Genomic DNA, 24347 nt, shown 5'->3' on the forward strand with positions numbered 1-24347 from the left:
AGGTCAGGGCTCCCCCCGCGCACCCCGACCCTGCCCCACGGGGAAAGGGTGGGGGGCACCCCCTAAACCCAGCGGGGTTTGCTCCCTCGGGTCTCTTTGCTGAGTCGCTGCCAGACCCGCCGTGCGAGCTCGTTGCGAGAACGAACTGTTGTGATGGCCCCTTTGGCCCTCTTTCCCCGCCTCCCCCCGCGTTCCGAACGGGGGGTGTCGGTGCGCGGAGCCCGCCGTACCCCATGTCGCTCCCGCGTCAGAAAATGAATGATGCAGCAATTTAATTAGGAGGGAGCGGTGCGTCCATATTGCACCGGCGGAGGAGAGCTCGGCAGCCGCGGGGAAGATGCTGCGCGGCCGCGGGCGCGGAGGCTGCGCCCCTGTCCGCGCAGAGCGGCCCCGGGGCGGCGGGACCCCGCGGAGCCCCCGGGACCTCCCGCCCGCACCCGCGGCTCTGCCCCTCAACTTTCTGCTCCCGAGCCGCGGTTCCAGTTAAGTCTCTCCCGGCTGAGGCACCGCGGGGTGCGGAGCGTGGGGGGTTCGGGTTCCGCGCCGAGCGGGGGGTGCGGGACGCCCCGGGAGCAACGCGGGGATCCGCGCAGGGATGCGCAGGGGCGTGCGCGGGTGCGGACAGCGGGGACGCGCGAAGCGGCGCGGGGTTCGCCTCCTGCCCTGCCCGCAGCGCTTCCCTCCCGGCTGGCTGAGCCCCCCCGAGCCCCCCGGAGCATCTCAGCCACCAACTTCCACCCTCCCGCTGCGCCCCGCTCCGCGGATCCGCCGCGCCCCGCGCAGCCCCGTTACCTGGCGGGCGCACGGCGGGAGGATGCGGGAAGTGCCCGGTGTCTCCCCGAGGTGCTCGGTCCTGCGGGATCCCGGCGAGGCTCGGGCCGGGACGGGCGGGCAGCACCGAGCGGAGGAGGCGGTGGGTGCGGGGGCAGCGGGGCGGCCGGAGCGGGACCCCCGGGCTGCTCCCCGCTGCAGCCCTCGGCTGACACTGGCAGTCAGAGCAGCTTTGATCTCCTCCAGACTTGAGCTTTTTGTTCCCTTTTTTCCTCTCTCTCTCTCTCTCTCTCTCTTTTTTTTTTTTTTTTTTTTTTTTTTTTTTTTTTTTTTTTTTAAAGGAAAGGGGAAGGGGGGGCGGGTTGGGTGCAAATCCTGCCCCATCCCGGCGGCTTTTTTTCCTCTCTGATTCTTCTCAGGTTTTTTTTTGGTTTTTGTTTTTATTTTTTTTTTCCTCCCCCATCTGCTCGTTTCCCACTTCCCTTCCTCTCCGCCAACCAGCCCCCTCCTTCCCTCTTTAAAAAAAAAAAAAAAAAAAAAGCGAAGGGAAAAAGGAAAAAAAAAAAACCACCAAAAAAACTGTGTAGTCAGGGCTTCCCAAATGCGCGCCCCCGACCTGGAGCCGAGCGCGCCCCCTCCGTTTGTTCCCCTTCTTGAAGCTGATTTTCATGACGTGGAGGAGCCTGATCCAGGGCAGGAGCGGCAGCGCACACACACACACACACACACACGCACACGCACACGCGGCCCCGCACCGCCCCGCACCGCCCCGCACCCCGCGCCCACCCGCGCACGCCGCGCACCCGCGCTCCGCCGCCGCGCCCCAGCGCCCGCTCCGCGCTGCCGCTGCTGCCCGGAGAAGGCGGCGGCGGCGCTGGAGCCTGCAGCAGCCCCTCTCCTCCCTCCTCCATTGAGTGTGCCAAACAGCAGCTCTGCATCCTAAAGAAGATCATTGAGGGGCTCATTGCATTCCCAGCACGTTTCAGGCTTTTTTTTTTTTTTTTTTTTTCCTCCCCCCTTTTTTTTTTTTTTTTTTTTTTTTTTTTTTTCCTTTTGCCTCAGCTTCAGCAGGAGTAGAGAGAGAGGGAGAGAGAGCCACAGAGAGGGAGAGGCAGAGAGAAACCAGTAATCTTTAAACTCGAGCTTTCTTTTTCTTCCCCCCTTCATTTCTTTTGCCTTTTTTTTTTTTTATAATTATTTTTGGTAACGATGTGCTAAAATCTCTCCTGCAAACCGGTAAGTACAACCTTTCTGGATCCCTTTGTTTCCGCCTAGGGTCAAAGACACCCCCCTCTTCCCAAAAGAAGATATAATAATCCTCTTTATTTATTTTTTTATTTTTATTACAGCCCTTGCAGAAGAGCAAGAACTTAAGTGGCTAATATTTTGCAAAGGAGACAGAGAGACTGATACTGCAATATAGCTCTCGTCTCTCTCTCTTCTCCCCAATTAGATGCTGGCTTTAATTGCAGAGGATATTTCTCTTTTCATGCTTTCGACCATCTCCTCTTTCCCACAGGCGAGGGTTTCATTTGCAAGTTGATCCTAAGGATTTCTGTTCCTCTGGCATTTCCCTCCCCTAAATGCATCCTTCTGCTCTTAAGTTTGCGGATGGTGGGCAATTTTTCCTAGTTCTTACACGAGGAAGGCAAAAAGGACCTTTTTATTGGGAGATTGAGACTAAAAGCAAGGATCGCTCCGAATCGTTCTAATGGGCATTTCAGGGATTCAAGGAAGGCTGCATCACCACTGGTATTATTCCCATCCTTAGCATTTCCCTGTGCCCATACGTTGGAAATATCTGGTGAAAGGAAGGGTGAAACCATATGTTGAAGGAGCTGCATCTCATTAGGGCAGTATTATTTTCATCTGATTGGAGAAGAATGGTGTCTTCATTCGGAATCGTGTATAGTAGGATAGAGAATTTATCGACTGGTAAGTGTCACGGTATTTTTATTTTTTTTTTCCTTCCACTTTCAGCTTTTCTGCCGGGTCTTCTGCTTGGTCCTGGGGGCACAAAATGCCCTAATCCAAGGCAGGCTGAGCGTTTCAATCCTAGGTGCCTCTTCAGCTGTCACTTCCCTTTAGATCTGCTGATCGCATGGGCATGTGCTTTAGAAAGATTAATCATCTCTAAATGCTTTAATCAGCTAAAATGACTAATATATGTGGTGTGTATTTATCTGATAAGGTATACCAGTTGCATTAATTCACCGGCGCATTTTGCCAGGGGAAGGTTTCCTTCCCAGTCAGGGTCGTTAACCATTTACTCCGGTAAAGACACTGTGGGGATTTCTGAGGGGAACCGTTCTGCCAGGGACGTCGGCACAACCTCGCACATTCCGTGGAACTCGCGTGTGGAATACACGGAGCAGGGAGGGAGGGAGACTCGAGGGTGGAGGTTCAATAACTTTGGGAGTTTGCATGGATGGAGGATAGGATGCGGTGCGACACCGGAGAAATCTGCCCATACTTGGTTGTGTTTCCCCTCCCGGAGTCGAGGCGGGCTGTGATGGCTCCAGGGTTAAAATTGCACCCGGGGATGAGATCTGGGCAGTTCCGGCGCCTGGGAGAACGTGGAGAGACGCAACACGTTCGGTGTGCTCGTGGTGCTGTGTGGGGCTGCATGTGCTGTCCTCTTTATAGGTGGCATTCGCCACGGGGAGGGGAGCGAGGCAGGCTGCTATCGCGTGATGGAGCCGTCTAACATCTCTCAAGTATAAATCAGGGCAAGGCTCACGCAGCCGACACCCCTGGAGTCGGTTGGGAACGTCTGCCCGACAACTGCTGAACTTTCCAGGAGCCCGACAGGAGTCCAGCAGGTAGGGGCTTAGGAAAAGGAGAGGGGCAGGGCAGAAATACTGAAATCTGTGTTTCTCTTCCCGTTGCAGTTTTGTAAACATCAACAAATGATGAAACCTTCCACGGCAGAGACGCTTCATAGAGGAAGGATGTTGTGGATAATTCTTCTAAGCACAATTGCTCTAGCATGGACTACACCTATTCCCTTGATAGAGGACTCGGAGGAACTGGATGAGCCCTGCTTTGATCCATGTTACTGTGAAGTCAAGGAGAGCCTTTTCCATATACATTGTGACAACAAGGGATTTATAAATATTAGTCAGATAACAGAGTCGTGGTCGAGACCTTTTAAACTTTATCTGCAGAGGAATTCCATGAGGAAATTGTACACCAACAGTTTTCTTCACTTGAACAATGCTGTATCTATTAACCTTGGGAACAATGCACTGCAGGACATTCAGACAGGGGCTTTTAACGGGCTCCGAGTTCTGAAGAGGTTGTATTTGCACGAAAACAAATTGGACATTTTCAGGAACGACACTTTCCTGGGTTTGGAAAGTCTGGAATATCTGCAGGCAGATTACAATGTCATTAAGAGGATTGAAAGCGGGGCATTTCGAAACCTAAGCAAATTGAGGGTCCTTATCCTAAATGACAATCTTATCCCCATGCTTCCCACCAATTTATTTAAGTCCGTGTCCTTAACCCACTTGGACTTGCGGGGGAACCGCCTCAAAGTCCTTTCGTACCGCGGGATGTTGGACCACATTGGCAGGAGCCTGATGGAGATCCAGCTGGAGGAGAACCCGTGGAACTGTACGTGCGAGATCGTGCAGCTCAAGAGCTGGCTGGAGCGCATCCCCTACACCGCTCTGGTGGGGGACATCACCTGCGAGACGCCCTTCCACTTCCACGGGAAGGACCTGCGGGAAATCAAAAGAAGCAAGCTCTGCCCCATGCTGTCCGACTCCGAGGTGGAAGCCAGCCTGGGCATCCCTCAGCTGTCCTCCAGCAAGGAGAACGCGTGGCCTACGAAGCCCTCCTCCATGCTGTCCTCCTTCCATTTCACCGCTTCCTCCGTTGAGTACAAAACGTCCAACAAGCAGCCCAAGCCCACCAAGCAGCCCCGGGCGCCCCGGCCTCCCCCGACCCCCCGTGGCCTGTACCCCGGGCCCAACCAACCCCCCGTGGCTGCCTACCAGACCCGGCCCCCCATCCCCATCATCTGCCCCACCGGCTGCTCTTGCAGTTTGCACATCAACGACCTGGGCCTGACGGTCAACTGCAAGGAGCGGGGATTCCACAACATCTCCGAGCTCCTGCCCAGGCCCTTGAACGCCAAGAAGCTGTACCTGAGCGGGAATTTGATCCAGAAAATCTACCGCTCCGATTTCTGGAATTTTTCCTCCTTGGATCTCTTACACCTGGGGAACAACCGGATCTCCTACGTGCAGGACGGGGCGTTCATCAACCTGCCGAACCTCAAGAGCCTGTACCTGAACGGGAACGACATCGAGCGGCTCACCCCGGGCATGTTCCGGGGCCTGCAGAGTTTGCATTACCTGTACTTCGAGTACAACCTGATCAGGGAAATCCAGCCGGCGGCCTTCAGCCTCATGCCCAACCTGAAGCTCCTCTTCCTCAACGACAACCTGCTCCGCACGCTGCCCACCGACGCCTTCGCCGGCACCTCCCTGGCGCGCCTCAACCTGCGCAACAACCACTTCCTGGCGCTGCCGGTGGCCGGGGTGCTGGAGCACCTGCACGCCATCGTGCAGATCGACCTGAAGCTCAACCCCTGGGACTGCACCTGCGAGCTGGTGCCGCTGAAGCAGTGGCTGGAGGCGCTCAGCTCCGTCAGCGTGGTGGGCGAGGTGCTGTGCGCCAGCCCCGAGCCGCTGGCCCGCCGCGACCTGCGCTCGCTGGAGCTGGCCGCGCTGTGCCCCGCCGCCCTGCGCCCCGCCGCCGCCGCCGCCGCCTCGCCCCCCGCCGCCGCCCCGCCGCCGCCCGCCGCCACCGGCGCGGCCGCCTACGAGCTGCCCCCGGCCGCCGCGGCCGCGGCCGTGCCGCTCTCCGTGCTCATCCTCAGCCTCCTCGTCCTCTTCTTCTCCGCCGTGCTGGTGGCCGCCGGGCTCTTCGCCTTCGTGCTGCGCCGCCGCCGGCGGAAGCTGCCGTTCCGCGGCCCGCGGGCGGAGGCGGCGGACCTGGGCGCGGTGCCGCTGCGCTGCCCGCGGCTCTTCCCCGAGGGCGGCGGCGGCGGCGGCGGCGGGGGCGGCGGCGGGGGGGGCCCCGGGGAGCGCTCCCCGGAGAAGGCGCCCCCGGCGGGCCACGTCTACGACTACATCCCGCACCCGGTGACCCAGATGTGCAACAACCCCATCTACAAGCCGCGGGAGGAGGAGGAGGCGGCGGGCGGCGGCGGCGAGGCGGCCGAGCTGCTGCGGGGCGGCGGCGAGCGCGGCTTCGCTCACCCCGCCGCCCCCGCCGCCGCGCCGGAGCCGGGCAGCAGCTACCGCACCTTGCTGGAGAAGGAGCAGGAGTGGAGCCTGGCCGTGTCCAGCTCGCAGCTCAACACCATCGTGGCCGTGCACCCCCAGCACCCCGCGGGCGGAGGGCTGGCGGCGGGCGCGCTCGGGGCGGCGGCGGCGGCGGCGGGGGGAGCCCCGCGGGACCGCGACCGCCCGCCGCCCTGCGCCGTGGGGTTCGTGGACTGCCTGTACGGCACCGTGCCCAAGCTGAAGGAACTGCACGTCCACCCCCCCGGCATGCAATACCCGGACCTGCAGCAGGACGCCAGGCTGAAGGAGACCCTGCTCTTCGCGGCCGGCAAGGGCTTCCCGGACCACCAAACCCCCACAAGCGAATACCTCGAGTTAAGGGCCAAACTCCAAACCAAGCCGGATTACCTCGAAGTCCTGGAGAAGACCACGTACCGGTTCTGACAGCCGCCCCGCCGCCCGCCCGGCCCCGCCGCCCGCGGGCAGAGGATACAGCTGTGCGCTCTGCCCCGCCAGATGTGCGCGCTGCGGGGCAGGGCCCTTCTCAGATCAGTAATCGACGAAGTGCCTTCGCAGACTTTTGCCAGCAGATGTTAATCAATCATTATTTTTTATACCGAAACTGAGACTTTGACTGTGCCATGTCTAAAGGTATATTATTATTATTATATTATTATTATTATTATCGGGGATCTTTGTACTGATCCTGATTGAGTAAATTCTATGTGTGTCTCTCTCTTTTATTTCTTTTCCCTTTTCTTTTACTTTCTTTATCCTTGTTGTTTGTTTTGTTCGTTGGCTTTTTTTTTTTTTCTTTTTCTTTTTCTTTTTTTTTTTTTTTTCCCGTTGGCAGTAAACTTCCTTGATATTTTCCCTTGGAGGGGAGGGGGAGGGAAGATGGCATTTTCTGGCCTGCTTTCTTCTTGCCCATGATGGCACAGATTCTGTACATTTATTTAAAAGAGAGAAAAGAAAAAAAAAAAACAAACAATAATGCAAAGAAGCAAACGAGCGCAGTTTGCTGCATGCCTGGAAACTGCAAAGAGGGAAGGGAGGGGAGGGTCTTGCTCGAATGTCTCACTCTTGTCTCTCTCCCTCCCTCGCACGCACACTCCTCACACTCACCCTCCGCCCACCCCCCCGCCAGCCCGAGCCCCTCCCGGGGGGCTCGGGGGCCGCGGGGGGAATCCCGGGGGCGATCCCGGGGGCTGGGGGAAGCCACCCGGAGCCGAGCAGCCCAGAGGATGTCACCACGTGGCGCACACGCCTAGGGGATGCTCAGTGACACTTCCATCATGACGCCATGGTTTATTGGAGGACATCCGCACTTTCCTAATAAAAGCGACATGCAAATATACAGAGGGGAAAAAAAAGAAAAAAAAAAGGAAAAAAAAAATGCTAATGGGCACCTCTCACTAACAGCTTTGTAGGAAGCACTTTTAATGTTTTCTCTCATGCGCCCATACACGCATACACGCACACACACACACAAAGGTACAACGATGTGCATATATTTATTCTGTAATTTCAAGTGAATATAAATTGTAAAGGTAATGTTTAATCATTGTACAGTGATGCGTCTGGTATAGCTTTCCTAATAAAACGTTTTGAAACAAAATGCATATATATATATATATATATACACCCCCAAATATATATATATATATAGGAATACAAAGCTTGAACCTGAAACTTCAGCTTCCCCACAGAGATTTCCTTCTCCCCCCCGTAACCTTGAAGGCTATTTTATTAATAACAGTTCGATACACTGTGATGTTAACAAAGAAAAAACAAAACCCTGTACAGCGTCTCTTGCCAAGATACCACCCGAGACTGTCACAAATCCGATTTGCGATCTGTATCCCTGCCGCACCGTCCTGACAGTTAAAAATATCGGGAAAATCGGGAGCGCATCCCGCCCGAGCGCTGGCTCCAGGCCTGCTGCGGGCACCGGGAGGCATCGCAGGGATGTTGCCGGTGCCGGCAGCGGGGTGATCGCTCCGAGAGCTCCCACCCCTCCGGAGCGGGGATTTAAACCGCATTTCCAGTTTGGAATGGGGGGATGCGATCTGGGAAAAGCCAAGCATCCCAGCGGCCGCGCCGCCCTTCTCCCAGTCCCGCTGCTACCGGAGCGCAACCAAAGACCATGGGATTTCCCTGCCCGGGCGGGTCCCGGTTGGTATCTTGTCCGCGGTGGTGTCTTGTCGCCGGCGGTGTCCCTCTGTCTCCATTGGTGTCCCCCTGTCCCCGTCGGTGTCCCTCTGTCCCCACCCGTGTCCCTCTGTCCCCGCGGGTCCCGGAGCGCGGCCCCGCGCGGCCGCCAGGTGGCGCCCCAGCCCCAGCGCTGAGGCGGCGGCGGGGCCGGAGCTCCCGGGATCGATCCTGGACTCGATCCTGGGCTCGATCCTGGATTCGATCCCGGACTCGATCCCGGCCCGGAGCAGCTCCCGACGCCGCTCCCTGTCCCCGTCCGCCCCGCCGAATGTACCCGCGGGCGCCTTATCCCGGGGCGGGCGGGGCCTCCCAAGGGCAGCCCTCACAGCCGGGCGCCCGCGTGGCCCAGGCGCTGCCCTGAGGTCCTTCAGAGAGCGGGGTTCATCCAGAAATACCCAATGTGTCCATCAATATCACTTGTCTGAACAGCGGTCAGGGTGGCTCGTCCGAGTGAACTGAGGTTTATTCCCCCAAGGGAGCTCCAAAGGTGCTGCCGGGAGCGCTCCTGCCGCTGTCCCGAGGGGACCGGGGTCTGTCACCTCCTGGCGAAGGGTCGCGTTCCCAAGGTCACCCTCCCTGCCACCTGCCCTCTTTCCTCGGGGAACAGCTCGGTTTCACCCCGCACAATGTGTTTTAACAGAGAAAAACCCATAAATACTTGTTTGCCCCACAATGTCGCTATTTACGGCTCTTGCCAGGATGCTCATGGTGAGATTTTGCTCTTGGAGAGTCATTTCCCCGGCCTTGGTAGCAGCTGTGGGTGTCTGGAGATGGAGGGACAGCTCCGAACGTCTGTAAATCCGGCATCACCCTCCATGCCATTAGTAAAAATATTACACGTTGGAATTTCCTCTGTTGAGTTGAGATTGTGTTTCCTCACTGCTGCCTTCAGCTCTGACCCGTTGGGGTTTGCTCATTTGTTTGTTTTGCTGGGTTTTTAGTAGATAGTGGAAGAGCATGCACATGCTAAGAGTATTAAACATGCAAGTGCAAAGGCCAGATCCTTCTTATCATAATTGTAATAATTACATTGATAAGCCTACATGCAAGTGATGCGTGGAGCTGTATAAATCGGGTTAAAGTACAACCCCCCGGTGAGAGTGGTGCTGTATACATTTGGCAACGTCCTCAAAGCCCCGAGTGCTCATACTTGTATCCAAATAGAGTAAAGCCGGTTGCAAATAATGTTTATATTTTAATTAACCCGCAGAAAGGCAAGAGAATTTCATCCTTACTATAGGCAGTAATCTTGCCCGTGGACAGTGAGCAAATCTATTTATTCAGTGGAAATAAATTTGTTCTATGAGAATGGAATTTTGTATTAAAAGAGATAAATTTTGGCTTAAGTTGAGTTATGTTTCTTTCCTTGCATAGGAAACTTCCTTTCCCTTGTGTACTGAGATGATTTGGGGGTGATTTGCTCTGGAAGTGTTGACAGTGTCTAAGTGTGGTGTCTAAAGGGGGTTTTGATGACTTTTATTTTGCTTTTTCATTGTGTTGAGCTGAGGCTAAGTGGGTGGCAGCATTCCTTTCCACTGCAGGAAACAAAAGTGGATCTATCATCTCTGACCTGCAGTGGGTGACACTTTGCATGCTCCAATCCAGATTCCTCCTAATTCATAGGGAGTATTAATGATAATTCTGTCTTTAACAGCAGTAGCATTGGTAGCATTAATGCTGCTGGGAAGGAATCAAATAAAGTCAAACGATCTGAAATTGCATTAGAGCTCTTTGATGGGATGCTATGTGAAATAAATATTTCTTTTAGCTGATTTCATGGTTGTACAAGTACCTAGTGTCAGCTTGAGCAGCTCAGCCTGTGGTATTAAAGCCTTCAGCAAGTGTTTGGTTTATTCCCTCACTGACCACTGAAATTCTCCCTACAGGTGGAAAAGAGCAGCAAGGCCAGGTAAGCCCCAGTCCCAGCCAACAACTGCACACAGGGAAATGGAAAGGATGATCCTGGTGCTCAATTATTGGTGCTTTTTATGTTTTCTGAATGTTGTCATTGATGTCACCATCATGTTGTACCCTAGGTTAAAAAATTGGTTTGGAAATGGCTTCGTGGATCTCTTGAATGTGTCAACAGCGGTAGAAAAATGTCAAATGTTATGGTAGGAGTAATAATCTGAATTTTGGAAATTAGAGTGCTCTGGTTAGAGTGTTATTGGAGAGTGAGAATCTCGTTTGTTAGGAGATTCAGTGAACGTGAGTTAAGCTGTGGCAGCTCCAGATTTTGTCAGAGACCTTTCCAGACAAAACCACCTTTGAGTGTGGCAGCACAGCTGATTTGGTTTTAAGCTAGAAATGTGTGGGTTTGTCCAACTTGTGTTCTCTCTGAGAACTCTGAGAGCACCAGGAGGGAAAGGTCTCTCCAAAATTTGCGGCCGTTCTTCTGAAGCACTTGGGTGTGCCAGCAGCACTTGATGAGCTCTGTGCTGCCTCTATTTGCTTCAAGTACCCACTTCACACGAAAAAAGATGTGGTGGTTTGGGTTCAGGTTTAACAGAAATGTTCACATGAAGAACGGAGTGTAGAATTTGGCCCTAAGTGTGGGAGTTCATTGCTCAAGACGTTACTCAACCACGGGTGTGGCTCCTGGCAGCGCTCCAGCCGCCTGGGAGTGAACTTGTTCCAGGATTGCCCTTCTTCCAAAGGCACTTGCTTTTACAACGTGGATTTATGGACACTCGGAAATCAGGCTGCTGCGTGCTGCATATTCCTATTTTCTGAGTTCTTCCAAACCTTGGTTTGCAATCTGTAGCTGAGTTTCTCAGTGAATTTATGTATGTATGTATTTATGTATTTCTGTTGTACACAGTACAACACAGTTTTTCTCCATGGAAGAAATGCAAATTGACCCAGGAGGTAGCTCACAACAGCTCTTTGTACAAAAGTTCCTATTTTTAAATTCTGGTGTGAGTGGAAATACGGTTTGTTGTGGGGTTTTAGGGTTTTTTTTCCAGTTCTTGAAATATTTCTGGTTTAATTGGGCAGTGGAAGAATTAGAATGTGCTTGGAACAAACCCTTGAGTGGAAGCCCAATTCTGCTCCCATGGAAGTCCATGTTGAAACACCATATTATGCTCAGTTTTAGTCAACAGACTTGAATGAGGAGCAAAATCTGATCTCAGAAAATTACAACATCTATTAAGTGGATTTGAGTATTTTGAGACAGGCACTCCATGGGACTGTTTCAGAATAAAATGAGCAATGGTACAGAGAAAATGGGTTTGCCATCAATTCAGTAGTTCTCCGATTGACCTCACTCATGAATTAACCAAGCAGCCTTTAAGGCTTTTGATTTTAAAGACAAATTAGTTTAGCTCTACTGTCATTGGCGACCAACTAGCCAAGAAGACTGTTAATGTAACAATTGGAAATTATTTAGAAATACTTTATTAGTATTATCTTTTTCTCTGAGAGCAAGAATGTGAAGTTCCCTTTCAACCAAGGGCATTCTGTGTTTCTATGATTTACAGACACTGACAACTCTGTTTCCTACAACTTCTTTAAAATGTCTTTTCCTTGATCCTTACGGTTTCCCAGTTGTAAAATTCTGTCATGGTCTCCTTTTTGTTCAGGTTGTTGGGGCAGTTTGGGGGATTTCTATGAAAGCTTTGATGTTGCTGCACATGGAGTTCCCCTGGAGTTCCCACTTGTAGCTGGGGGTTCCCCTACAAGTTCCCACTTGTAGCTGGGGTGACACTTGTAGTTTATTTTGGATCCCTGTGGAAGTATTTGGAAACACTTCACTGTGGTGGCATTTTCTCTGCTAAATCAGTCAATATTGTGGTGTTTTTCAGGTTGGTGTCAGATGGATGATTTTTGTGGGAAAATGAGAGGAGAAGGCTCAAAGAGCGAAGCTGTAGGAATTTTCTGTCCCACGTTCATGCTGGGTGGTCTCTGTAGGGTGGATGGTGCATCAGTCCTGATATTTTTGAATGTTGAGGATATTGATCTGAAGTGTGGGGTTATTTTTAGGCATTATTTAGAGGTGTAGACATGCAACACTCAGCTGTTGGGTGCCTTAAACAGAACAGATACTAGCAGAGGGCAGAGCAAATATAAAATATTCATTAGAAAGTCCTATGTCCTATCTTGAATCTTTAATGTCCACTTACTTTTCCTAATGTCTTTATTTTTCCACTAGAATTTTCTGAATCTCTCAAGAATATCCTATATATTCTATGAATCCTGAAGAGATATTTCAGGTTAGCCAAGGACTGACTCTGCACTTGGGAATTCCAACAAATGCCACTGCCTGTGGAGGAATATCCTGTCCATGGCATGTGGCACAGCAATTTGGCTTGTCCTTGGAGCATGGTGCCAGGGAGGGAGGCTCTCTACAGTGATCAGATTTTGCAGTAGGGCTTGAATGATTCCAAGCAGGAATTCCTGAATTGTGATAAATCACTTCTGGAATGGGAAAGACTTCATTTGTGCTGCTGCTTCTGGTGGCACTGCCATCCCTGGTGGTGGTGGTGGCACCTGGCACCATTCCTGAGGAGAGATTCTTGTAACAGTTACTCTAAAAACCAATTGAACAACCAAAAAAAAGCTAAAGAAAAGTTTGGGTCTTTTTATCCTACAGGGACCTTATCTGAAGGTAATGGCATTCCCCAAGTGCTACAGTGGCATTAATATGATGCTTATGGGGATTTTATGCATTTTTTTCTTGCTTTTCTTTCTTTTTCCAGAGACAGCAGCTGGTTTACACCTTAAAGAATTATATTAATGTATTTGTTGATCATTTTTTTGTTTAAAACTAAGCCAGTCCCAACAGTAACTGTCCAACACTGAGTTTTACAGAAAGATACATAAATGTCTGGTTTTGTACTTCATCTCTAAATAATTTTATGTGTTTTTATATATATATATATGAAATGTCCATTATCTGAATAACCCTTGAACCGAAGTCTGTCTTTGAACTTTGGAGACTTTGGCTTTGCAAATCAAAGTTAATTAATGGTTTGGTTTTCTGGGTTTTTTGTTTGTTTGTTTTTTGTTTGAGGGGGTGTTTGTTTGTTTTTGGTTTTTTTTTTTTTTTTTTTTTGGTTGTTGTTTTTTGGGTTTTTTTTTGTTCTATGATTGTTCAGTTTGAGTTTATCACTGGTATGACCCTAGAGAGGGAAACATTGCAGTGTGAAAATTCTCATAATAGGACTTTAATTCTTGTGCTTCTTTTCTTTGGAGAGTGAAGGAGCTCTGCTCCAAAGAGCACAGGAATTGCCAGTCAGAGATGAAATATCTTCACTCTTCTGTGTCCTGAGAGTGCCCAGCATGGTCTGACTCAAAGGGAGATGCTAGAAATTCCCCTTAGTGAGATTTCAGGGTTGGATGGGACCAGCTAAGCCATTCCCTGAGAAATCCAGTCCTCGGGTCCTACACCACTGGAGGTACCGGCCCCGCTGCACTGGGAGCACTGAGAAAACTCAGGTTGTGGTGCTTTGGTGAAAAATGAGCTTTACACAAATTAGTAATGGGTGCTGGTCTTTTTTAGGGAGCACATCCAGGTTTCCCTGGTGCTGTTTAACTGCCATGCAAGGTCAGGACTGATCAGTCATCCCCAAAGCACTGCTGGAATAAATCTCTAGCTAAATGCATTCTTCTTAATCAGAGAGACGTTTCCTGTGGCATCACTTCTGTTATGTTTTCTTGCAGTGACCCAAAAACCTGGCTGCTTTGGAAAGTGGATAGTATTGGCAAGCAAAGAAATATGGCAAGTAAAAGTCTTTTTTAGATCCAGTTGATGTCAGTGTTTTCTTCAAAGAAAAAAAAAAGGGCAAGTCACTGAGGGGTCCTGAGGAGGAGTTAAGGCACTGATTAAGACAGAGAGTAATTGTTCAGTCCATGCTTAATTCTCCCCTTCGCTTTTAATAAATATATATTTATTCCTCCAGTTAGCAGTGGGGGGCTGTGACACTGCAGCTGGGGAGGCTGATGGAAGGAATGGCAATGGTTCTTCCGTGACAGGTGTGAATGTTGCCAAGGCTGACCGTGAGAACGGCACCTGAAAGTCAAGTGCCCCTCGCTGGCTTAGAGACAGCCAATAACTACATGAAATTCTTGTTGCTAACCCTTGTTTTAGGGCAGGTAACAAATAGCTCCCAGACCCCGTTTCTCCTGCCTTTGGCCCAAGCTCTCACCAGCCTGTACGTCACTGGCATTGCCAGAATTGCTTTTACCTCTCTGCATACACAGATCCTCCTTGGGCTGAGGACACACCCCGACCCCTCTGCTTGTGCCTGGAGTGGAGACCAGCTGAAAACACAGTTCTTCTCTCTGTTGGGTTTTTCTGTAGAGTGGTGTATTGCACCTCGAGACTTCCCTCTGCCCCGCCGGGAGTGCCCTCAGCTGGCTGGCAGCCGCGCCAGGTTTGGCCGTGGCGGTGCCACAGGCCTTTGCCAGCCCCTCCGAGCCAACCAGAGTCTGTCCAAGCCTTCAGAGCACAAAGCCCTGATAAGAAGGATCTCTAACAGGTACGAAACAGGGAGAAGGAGGAGATGTTCCTAAAATTAGTTGCTGTCAGCTCCAAGCAGGAGTGAGTGCCTCGTGTGTCATGGAAACGCCGAGTGTGTGCTGTATATACTGTGTGTATATCTAAGTATGTACCTGTAATTACACCACTGAAGTGTAAAATTTAATCCTTTGGAAACTTCTGGGAGATTCGTGAATGTGGCTTGCTTTGGACTGTAATTAAAATATGGGCATTTTGGTTAAAAATAGCTCCTTTCTGACCTACATTCCTGATGTAGGTCAGTGGAGGCACTTCTCAGATGTATGAGCATTTTGGACATTTAATCTTAGCAGCATATTGCATCTCCTAGAATAGGTTAGGAGAGGCAAGGCAGGAGGAATTGCTGCATCTCAAGTCACCCAGAGAGGTTGCCAAGTTTCTCAGGCACCAGAGAGGAAGAATAATGAAGATTATATTTAATTTGGGCTGGAGAGGCAACCGTGGGGTGTTGAGCAGAGGCAGCTCGGATCATCTTGGCTCTGTGGGGGAGGGAGAATTTATAACTCTAGCTGGCTCCAAAGCAAGCTGTGTGTGCATTTGTGTGTGTGTATATATTTATATATATGTATATACAAATCTGGAGTTGTGTATATAACACCCTGTGTATATATGTATGTATGTACATGCCTACAGTGTACAAAATGTGTATCTATAGAAATGTATACATTTATATGAATTTCTATTTCTCTATATAAATAGTCATGCAACTAGGGGAAATCACATTTCCACGGCGTGTCCTGTTCTGTAACGCGCCCCCCCCCCCCAAAAAAAAAGAAGCTGCTTCCATTAATGTCATATTGGCACAAATGTCTTAAATTTTCTGTTTCTAAAGGAATGGTGCTTAGTGGCTGTGCACAAGCCTGGAAGGTTTTTATTCTTCCAGAGGACTTCCAGTAAATCATGATTTGCTCCAGAGCTGTTTCACATTTGTGAAACAAAGTGGTGGCCAAAATGACTCAGGGCTGGTTTTATAGGCAAAAGAAAGGGATTGTTGACTGTGTATTGGAAACCTCTGCTATATTCCCAGAGTTTTGATGGTGAAATATCTGCACTGATAATTACTCTGGTTGCTGTTAATTTCCCAGCTATTGGCTTGAACAGGGGAAAAAAAAAAGAATTTCCTGCTCTAAAGTAAGTTATCTGAAGTCTGATTATGTTGCCTCGGTGATGTATGGATTTCCATTTAGGGTCAGGATGTTGGGCTGTAAATCAAGAATCCGAGATCAGTGAACATCTAGTTTGGGATGTGTTTTTTATGTTCTAATTGATTTAAAATAATTTCAGTTCATCATCAGAACAAGCTATACCTTAATTTGTGATGAGCTCAAAGAACTTCTCATACATATCAGGGTGAATTTTGCACTTGACTTCGGTGGGGTTGAACGAGGTCAGAGCATTTCATTCAGCACTGGCATAAAAACAATCTTGTAGTTGTGCAACTATTAATTCAGATTGTAATTTTGTAATAAAAGCCGCCTAAAAATGATTTGCTGGTTATGTATTCTATGATTATAGCACCTTTCTATGGATAAGATGTGTTGAAGCTGGTGTTGGTTTTGATTTTGTGCTGCTGATCCTTACTCTGAGTTTGTTCCCTGGAATACCAGACCTTAACAGGCTGTATTTGAAAGGAAATCTGCAAAGTACTGATCCCTCAGCGTTCCTTGAGCTGTGTGCCCCGAGTGCTGGCTGGTTGCTGAATTGCCACATGCATTGTGCAATATTCCAAGAAATGTAGGTCGTGGGAGTGCGGGTTTGTCACGGGCGTTTTGGCTCCCTGTGGCAGAGCCTGTGTCTGGGGTTTTTGCTGAAAAACCTCCTTGTGCCTGCCCCCGAGCATTCCCAGGCTGTCCTGGTCCTTGGAGCAGGGTGGAAATGTCCTGCTGCCCTTCTGCCATTGTTTGGAAGCTGGAAGGTGATTAGGAAAGAAAAAGAGGAGAATGGATTTTTCCTTCCTAAGCGCTTCACTTCCTTCAGGGGAGAAGACAGACCGACAAACACAAAATCATCATGGAAATCACAACAAACACCCAGAACATATGACATTGAGTGAAATGTTCCTCCTGAGATTCTGGATTGGGCTTTGCCTTATTATTTCATCTGGGGGAAATCAGCACTTTATGGGAAAGTGCTTCCCAATCTCTTTTGCATAAACATTACAGTGAAACTCGTGTGATGTATAGCTGCCCGTTCAAGAAAATGGGTCATTTCCATACAAATGTCATATTTCTATGCAGAAAATATGCTGAATTCATACCCTATCTCCTAGTTAAAGCAATCCCTTTGCTGGTTTTGTGATTTCAGCATATTTGCCTGACTGGAGACAACCAGAAGAGGAGAAGAAAAAATGATTATTTTTGAATTAACTCATGCAGGCCTAATGTCAGACTAAGCACTTGAGAGCAGGAATATCATTCTCCTATGGCTAATTCTTCTTTTGAGCAGGGTGAACCACAAAGCTCAGAGAGCTGCTGCTTTGCTCAGAGTCTGGAGACTTGGGGAAAGAAGGTTTTTCTGATGTCACTGTTAAAGAAGATGCCTGGATATCCATATCCTCAGGGGTGCAGGGTTCACACAGGAACCCACAGGCTGGAGCCAGCGGGGGAGTGATGAGCTTTGCAATCTCCTTGCACTCTGCAGCAATCTCCTCCCTGGAGGATGAATTTCATCTGAAACGAACCTGAGCTCCTGGCACTGCTGCTCCAAAGAAACAACAAACCCATCCCTGCCTCTGGAGCTTTGAATTTTCCATGCCACTTTATGTTTGGGAAAGGAACGATGGACTTTAGGATAGGAGTTACAAACCAAGTGTGTGCTAGAGATGGGCAGCCAAAGAAATGCCGTGCCCCAAAGCCTGTGGGTACCTGGTGTAAATCCTCAGAGCTCCACTGCTCCCGGCACAGCAATGCTGCTGGCCCCGTGCTGCCGAGGGGACAGCTTGGAACCTGCTGCTGGAGCCTTCTAAACAGCCATTAGAATTTCTAGAAATAATTAAGATTAATCTGCCCAGATTCTCAGCTCTCTGGAAGTGTCTGAGGCTGGGTTGGACAGGGCTGGGAGCAGCCTGGGACTGTGGAAGGTGTCCCTGCCCATGGCAGGGGTGGCGCTGGATGAGCTTTAAGATCCCTTCCAATCCAAACCATCCTGGGATTCTCTGATATTAAGGATAAACAAAGGAATGAGGTATTGAAGGGAAAAATAATTAAAGTATTGGTGGCAAAGGGCTTAAAATTAAAAAAACCCTGTGTTTCCACTGCCAGAAATGTGGGTATAATCAACAGGGGCTTGGGAATGCCTAATCCTTTGGAATTAATATTCAATAATTTTCTCACTTCTGGTATTACATAAATCCCAATTCAAACTATGACTGAGTTCATGATCTTTGTCGCTGCCACCTTGTCATTACTAGAAGTAATAATTGTCGCCGATGAATAACTGAGAACAGGAGAACCCAGAGAAAAATTGCAATTGCTTTTTATTTTCAGTGACAGGCAACACCACACCCAATAGCTGCTCTATGTACAATCAAATTAATGAAGTATCTGTAAAATTGAATTATTAATTATGGAGAGAATGGGAAGGAGGCCAAATGTGTGTCTTTACTTGGCACTCTAGCATTCAGCTGTGTATGTGCAGGTCCTTGACTGGTTAACACCAGAAATTAGATTTTTTTCTGATGTTTGTCCCTTTTACACATCCTATTCTTTTTTTTTCCACAGAAAAATGCCACTGCAATATGAGGACAATAGTCTCAGTGGCCTAATTTATATTTATTTTAGCTTCTGTGCCACAACTCTTGTCCTGAATAACCCAATGGTCCTTGAAGGAGGGCAAACAAACAGGTTTTCATCTGTTTATTTGTGCGTGAAACAAACAAAAAAAAAATGTACCGAGAGGCTGAAACTCTGAGCGTGCCTAGGACGGGGCTGGCAGCACGATGTTCATGGGTAAAGGAATTCTGGCTGGCAGTGTCAGAATGCTCAATTAGCCCCCGGGAAGACAAAGGCTGTGCCGTACACACCTGCAGCTGTGGGTAAACGAGAGAACAATGGCCATTGTTCAGCTGTTAATGCACTGAATTTCTGTCATACCTTCATTATTGCCTGACTTTCAGTCCCTGTAATTAATGTGCCTGGAGTGGGTGGATCTCTTTACATTCGCCTGTTTCTTTTCGCAGCTTAATCAGAGCAGGAGAAAAACTTAAAATTAAGACTCTCTGTTTTAAAAGCTTCCCGCTGCTGTGGTGAGCTGGTTGGAGAGAACTTGAACAGGGAGGTGAACTTCTGGAGATGAATTCATGTTTGATCCTGAAACTTTCCAGTTGCTTGTGTTTTGGGTTGGTTTCCAATTCTTAACTTTGCAGCACCTTGTAAGGAAGAAAGAACGCTCCAATATTCAGGAAGTCCCAAACTGTGGAGCCATGCAGCTGATAGCCAGCCCATTTCCTAGGAAACTGTGCCAGGGCCTCACCACACTCTGAATAAAGAATTTCTTCCTAGTATCGAAAATGCAAGATGAGCCCTTGAGTTTCTATAGGTTCGGGTGAGTGTAATTTAAAGCAGAATTTGCCCACAATGGTTTCCTGAAATTAAAGAGCAGCAGTTTAGTTCTGCTTTAAGAGTGAAAACTGATCACAGTCAGCGATACAAGAAGGGAAATCAGAAAAGCTGTTTCTACAGTGGTTTCTCCAGCTCAGAATCCTACAGTGGCTGATATCCCACAGAATTCCATCCACAAGAGCACCCTAACAGAAAAACCAGGCTGTCTTTTAGTGCTCCTGTTTGGCTTTAAGCAGACAGGGAGGATGCTGAGACCAGTCTCAGAACCTGGTGAAGAATCGCCATGGATGGGGATGTTGAGTTCATATTGAGCAGTGCATGAGAAACATCCACATTCCGTTGGATCAATTTCCTTGGATCCCCTGGAGCTGCCTTAATGGAATGAAGACCAGATATTCTTTCAACCAGACAGAGCTCTTAGAATTTGTTGTAACAGAAGCATTGAAACACATTTCTTGCAGTGTTTTACCTCAGCAACAAGAAGGGAGGAGTCTGCAAAGAACCTGTGGGCCCTGTCCCTGATGCAGCTCCCTCCCTTCCTTGCCAGAAATCGCAGCATCCTCAGCAGAAGCAACCTTAGCCACTGTCATGTTTCTTATGTCTCTACATATTTCACATTAAGTGTTATTTACTGTAACTCTGCCCATAAAGGACTAACAGCATTATTGGGAGCTGTCCTTTGCATGCCTGATGTCAGCTGCAGCTGCAGATCACATTTACAACTCCAAACACATGCAAGGGAGAGTCATAAATTATACAGGAAACAACACAGAGTAATGAGAGACGTGTCAGCTCGAGTTTCTCACTGTGGAGGCAGCACCGTGGCAGGCAAGATTTATTTACTATTCCAGCCACTGGCTTTTTTTGCAGTCAATAGCTCGTCACTTTTAGTCTGCAAATAGGAATAAAGATGTTTTGCAAGAAGGAAAACAAAAGACAGCAGAGCTGCTTGGCCTCTGGGGTGAGTTACGGGACTTTTGGAGCTCCAGGTCTCACTCTGCACCAGCCAGTTGTGAAAATTCTGCAGTTTTCACAAGTTTCCCTCTCCTTATCTATTAGCACAAAAAAAGCACCAATTAATGTATGGAAAGCCTAATGTGAAAGCTGGGAATTAGTCCCATTTTCCCCAAAGGGGGCACAGTGGTCCCCAAGAGCCAGATCCAGTGGTTCTGAGTGCTGCCAAAGAGCAGGAGCAGCAGTGGGGAGCAGAGAGGGAGAAACCTGAGCAGGGACCAGTGACACCAGGGCAGTGGTGGCTCTGCAGAAATGCTGGGAAATGAAATGTCTCCCAGTAAAGGTGGTGAGAAAGAGGATTTCTAGTCACACCAGCTGGACTGGGAAGTAAACAGGGAACAGTGTTTTGGATCTAATTTTTTATCTGTTCTCTAGGGGTTGGCGTTGTGTTGGGGTGCAATGGTCAGGCATGAAAAATCCCTGTTTTCCAGCCTGAAATTCAATCAAGGTGAAAACATTTCCTCCCACCTCAGGTGCAGGTTCTATATGGGGCGATAAAATATTTCTGCATCAGCTTTCCCACCTTTTCACATCCTATGGGTTTGATCTGTGCAGCACCTGGGTGTTTTTCAGCTGTTAAAGAGAAGGGCTGGGCCAGCACAGGCACCTGCAGAGCCAAGGCACAGGGACAACGATGGACATGGGGATGTTCCTCAGGGCTTGGGGACAGGGCTGGACACAGGGATGTGCTCCAAGAATGGGCACAGGGACGTGCTCCAAGAATGGACACAGGGATGTGCCCCACGGCTTGGGGACAGGGCTGGACACAGGGATGTGCTCCAAGAATGGGCACAGGGATGTGCTTCAAGAATGGACACAGGGATGTGCCCCGTGATCTGGGGACAGGGCTGGACACAGGGATGTGCTCCAAGAATGGACACAGGGATGTGCCCCATGGCCTGGGGGTGCTGCCACGGAGGATCTGCTTTGCTCCAGCATGGTGGAAGCTGCTGCTCATCTGGGAGCCAGCGGATTCCATCCCTGTGAGTCAGGGCAGATCCGTGTCTGCAGGGAGCAGGGCTCAGGCTGAGTGCAACATGCATGTTTGGAGGCTAAACTTAGTCCTCAGTTACTGGCAGTGTCAGCTTGCATCATCAGTGAACTCGGAATGGAATTAGGCCAGAAGGGATTAGGGATAATGTGTTTTATTTTGAATATTTTGTCCAGGCAAATGTGAACTGAAAAATCACAAGAATGGCCTTTAACAAGAGGAACAAAACCATAATGCATTGCATGGTTTTGTGTTCATTTGGGAAAAAATAACCACCTAAGATTGGGAAAGAATTCTTCTGATTGCTTTTCCAGGGGCTTGGTTCCTTCCATGACTTTGTGTGGGCACATCCCTGTGGACACACAGAGCCCAGCAAAGCGAGCTGGCTGCTGCATAGAAATTCATGGAAACAGAAAGAGCCTTTCAATGAAAGAAGTTTCTTTCCAGCCACTAAAGCAGTTTTCAACACTCAGAAAAAAGCACTGAAATGATTTCCTGGTGGACTCCCTCACCATTTTATCATGTTGTGTCAGATTGTGCATGTTGCTGATGAAAAGCAAAAAAAAAAGCTCCCAAAAGTTATGTAGGCAAAAAATTCCTCCAAATTCCTTGCAGCCTTTTAAAGGCTAAAAGTCCAGAAAGTCTGGTTTCAGTTGGGTTTGTCTCTTTTGTAAGAGTATTTAGTATTGTTCAATAAACTTTCCCTTCTGCTGGGCTGGAAAATCTCAGTAGAGGAGATGGGTTTGGGTGGGATCAGAAATTCCAGTGAGGGTAACTACAGTCAGAGGAAGGGCTGATGCTGCATCCATCATGAAGGATTTGTTTTAGCAGCTAGGAGAGAAAATATGCTGTGATTCAAGGCATGTATTCAACAGAAAAAAATGCATAAACATATACAAAATAAGGAAGAAAAATAAAATATTGGTTCTTGCAAAATCCCCATCTTTCTTAATATTTTTATCCGAGTTTAAACAATAAATTGAGACAACTTGATTGACCTGACCTTGACTTGAAAATCCAGCATATTCAAGCTTCCAGGAAAATAATATCAAATGTAAAATCTATGGAGTCCTTTGGAGCATTTGGATGCTCTAACTGTGTACGAGTTGTTGGACGTCACGAGTTTGTGCATTATTAATAAAAGTCGGAGCTTTGCATCTTCCCAGTTATAATTACTTCTCTAAATATCTCCGGGAAACAGAAGCATAAACCAGCGAGCATTTAAAAACCCTGGGTAAGCATCTTTTGGAGAAAGTGCCTATAAAATGACTCATGCTTCTGTTTACAGTTTGAAATTGGTTTTCAAATCATAAAATAAGTTCAAGGTTCCAGAAATGGCCAAATCAAGGCTGTGACTGGGAGGTCACAAGTCCGAGTTGAGGGGATCTTGTTGACCTCGGGATGAGAATCTCCACCAGGACTGATGGATAACTCTTGGTTACTGATGAAAGTCAACCAAAAAAAATATGTAAGGATCACCTGTTTCAGGAAAAGAAACCACATAATCTCCAGACCATATCAGCAGCAGTTTTTTAAACAAATAAAAAGTCACCTCTTCAAAATTACTCATTTTTACATGTGAACCATGTATAAAAAACCCAGTAATTCCATGTATGTACACATGACTATTATTAGATGTAAGACACATACATTGCAATCATTTGTGAGATGTCCTTGAGACTTCCAGAGATCTGTGGGTCTTGAACTCTTCTCCAGAATGATCAAAATCTGTTAAAAATATCGTGTGGCTCATTGTAACCACAGAGACACAAATTCTGCTCGTCGGCCTCTGGTGAGATTTGTCATTGTTTCATGAACTCCCTGACTGGGGATTTTGTCTCTAAATAAAATCCTGTCTGGGGCTGATCATGTCCTGGTTTATTGCATTCAGAACCATGCTGTGCACTCTGTATTTTCTTTAAAGGAAAATTCTTACGGTAGTTTTAATCTTAAATATCACAATAAGAAAGTCAAACCAACTTAATTTCTTTTTAAAATAGATTTATTTTTAGTTCTTTCGACACTTCTCTCTATTGGGTTGCATCCTATACTGGAATGGTGATAGAGTCAATATAAAGCTGATAAGAGTAATTCCATTTTAATTTATAGAGATGTTGCAGGCTTTGCTGAAGCACCACCCTAACGAGCTAAGTTACTTTGATGTTCATTTCCAGGAGATGTGACTTTGATGCAGAGCTCTCAACTGTCAGGAGAAAATTCCCAATGTACAGGTCTGGGTTATAAACCAGAGTTTGTTCCATCAGATGTTCACTCCATTTACAACCTTGTGTTGTTGTTTAACATTTTTTCCTGGGAAATAAACAGATGTTCAGCTGTGGTTAGCCAGAAATAGAAAGGAAGAAATCTGATTCCCCCTCTTGAAAATTACACTGAGGAAAACCCCCAAAAGCTCCACCTTTTGTGCAAGATAAGCATGCCTAGAACATACCAGAAAAAAAATATAGATTTTTTAATTAAAAATTTGTTTTAACACAGACTTAAAACGTGGCAGGGATTTAGCCTTGAATTTGGGCACATGGATTTTGGTGCACTTGGTGGAGATATCTTGGGTTTAATTATATGTTTAAAAAGCATATTCTGCATTTAAGTACCAACAGTCATTTTCTTGAGAACTCTCTGAATTTTGTGTAAGTGCCACACAAGCACAAAAGTGAATGTAAATGAGGTTCTGAAGCACAAGGATCAGATATTCCATTCCATAAAACACTCCAGGGGTTCAGGATTGGTGCAAGTGCAGATGGATTGGGACAGGGCTCTGTGTGGGGCTTTTCCAGCTGCAGTGATGACTTTTGGGGGACCCCAAAAACACACAAAAGCTGTGCCTAAAAGATTTCTACAGTTTGCAGTTTCAAACTGAAGATGTGGATCTGGACAGGGAACTGTCAATGTCAAGGCAGACAGTGGAACTCTCCCGAAGTTAAAAAAAGCATCCAAGGCCACACACAGTCCCCGTTAAG

At 48.2% G+C, this 24347-nt stretch overlaps 1 protein-coding gene across 4 annotated transcripts; it reads left to right on the plus strand.

Moving 5' to 3' along the window:
• Positions 1–447: 447 nt before the first annotated feature.
• Positions 448–14007, plus strand: SLITRK3 (SLIT and NTRK like family member 3). Of its 4 annotated transcripts, none has more exons than XM_040074539.1 (3): positions 448–482; positions 2291–6722; positions 13950–14007. In XM_040074539.1, the coding sequence occupies exon 2, from the start codon at positions 3681–3683 to the stop codon at positions 6513–6515; it is 2835 nt and encodes a 944-aa protein (XP_039930473.1). In that variant the 5' UTR covers positions 448–482; positions 2291–3680; the 3' UTR covers positions 6516–6722; positions 13950–14007. The 4 variants fall into 4 exon arrangements, with proteins under 4 accessions (XP_039930473.1, XP_039930475.1, XP_039930474.1 ...); XM_040074541.1 differs by lacking the exon at positions 448–482 and adding an exon at positions 1865–2007 and having other exon boundaries at positions 3663–6722; XM_040074540.2 differs by lacking the exon at positions 448–482 and having other exon boundaries at positions 2054–2706; positions 3663–6722.
• The last annotated feature ends 10340 nt before the right edge of the window (positions 14008–24347 follow it).

This window comes from Hirundo rustica, chromosome 10 (genome assembly GCF_015227805.2).
Source record: "Hirundo rustica isolate bHirRus1 chromosome 10, bHirRus1.pri.v3, whole genome shotgun sequence".
Taxonomy (NCBI): domain Eukaryota; kingdom Metazoa; phylum Chordata; class Aves; order Passeriformes; family Hirundinidae; genus Hirundo; species Hirundo rustica.

What these genes read in the sequence shown, in the direction of transcription:
- SLITRK3 (XM_040074539.1), top strand. Translation starts at nt 3,681, where the DNA reads ATGATGAAACCTTCCACGGCAGAGACGCTTCATAGAGGAAGGATGTTG.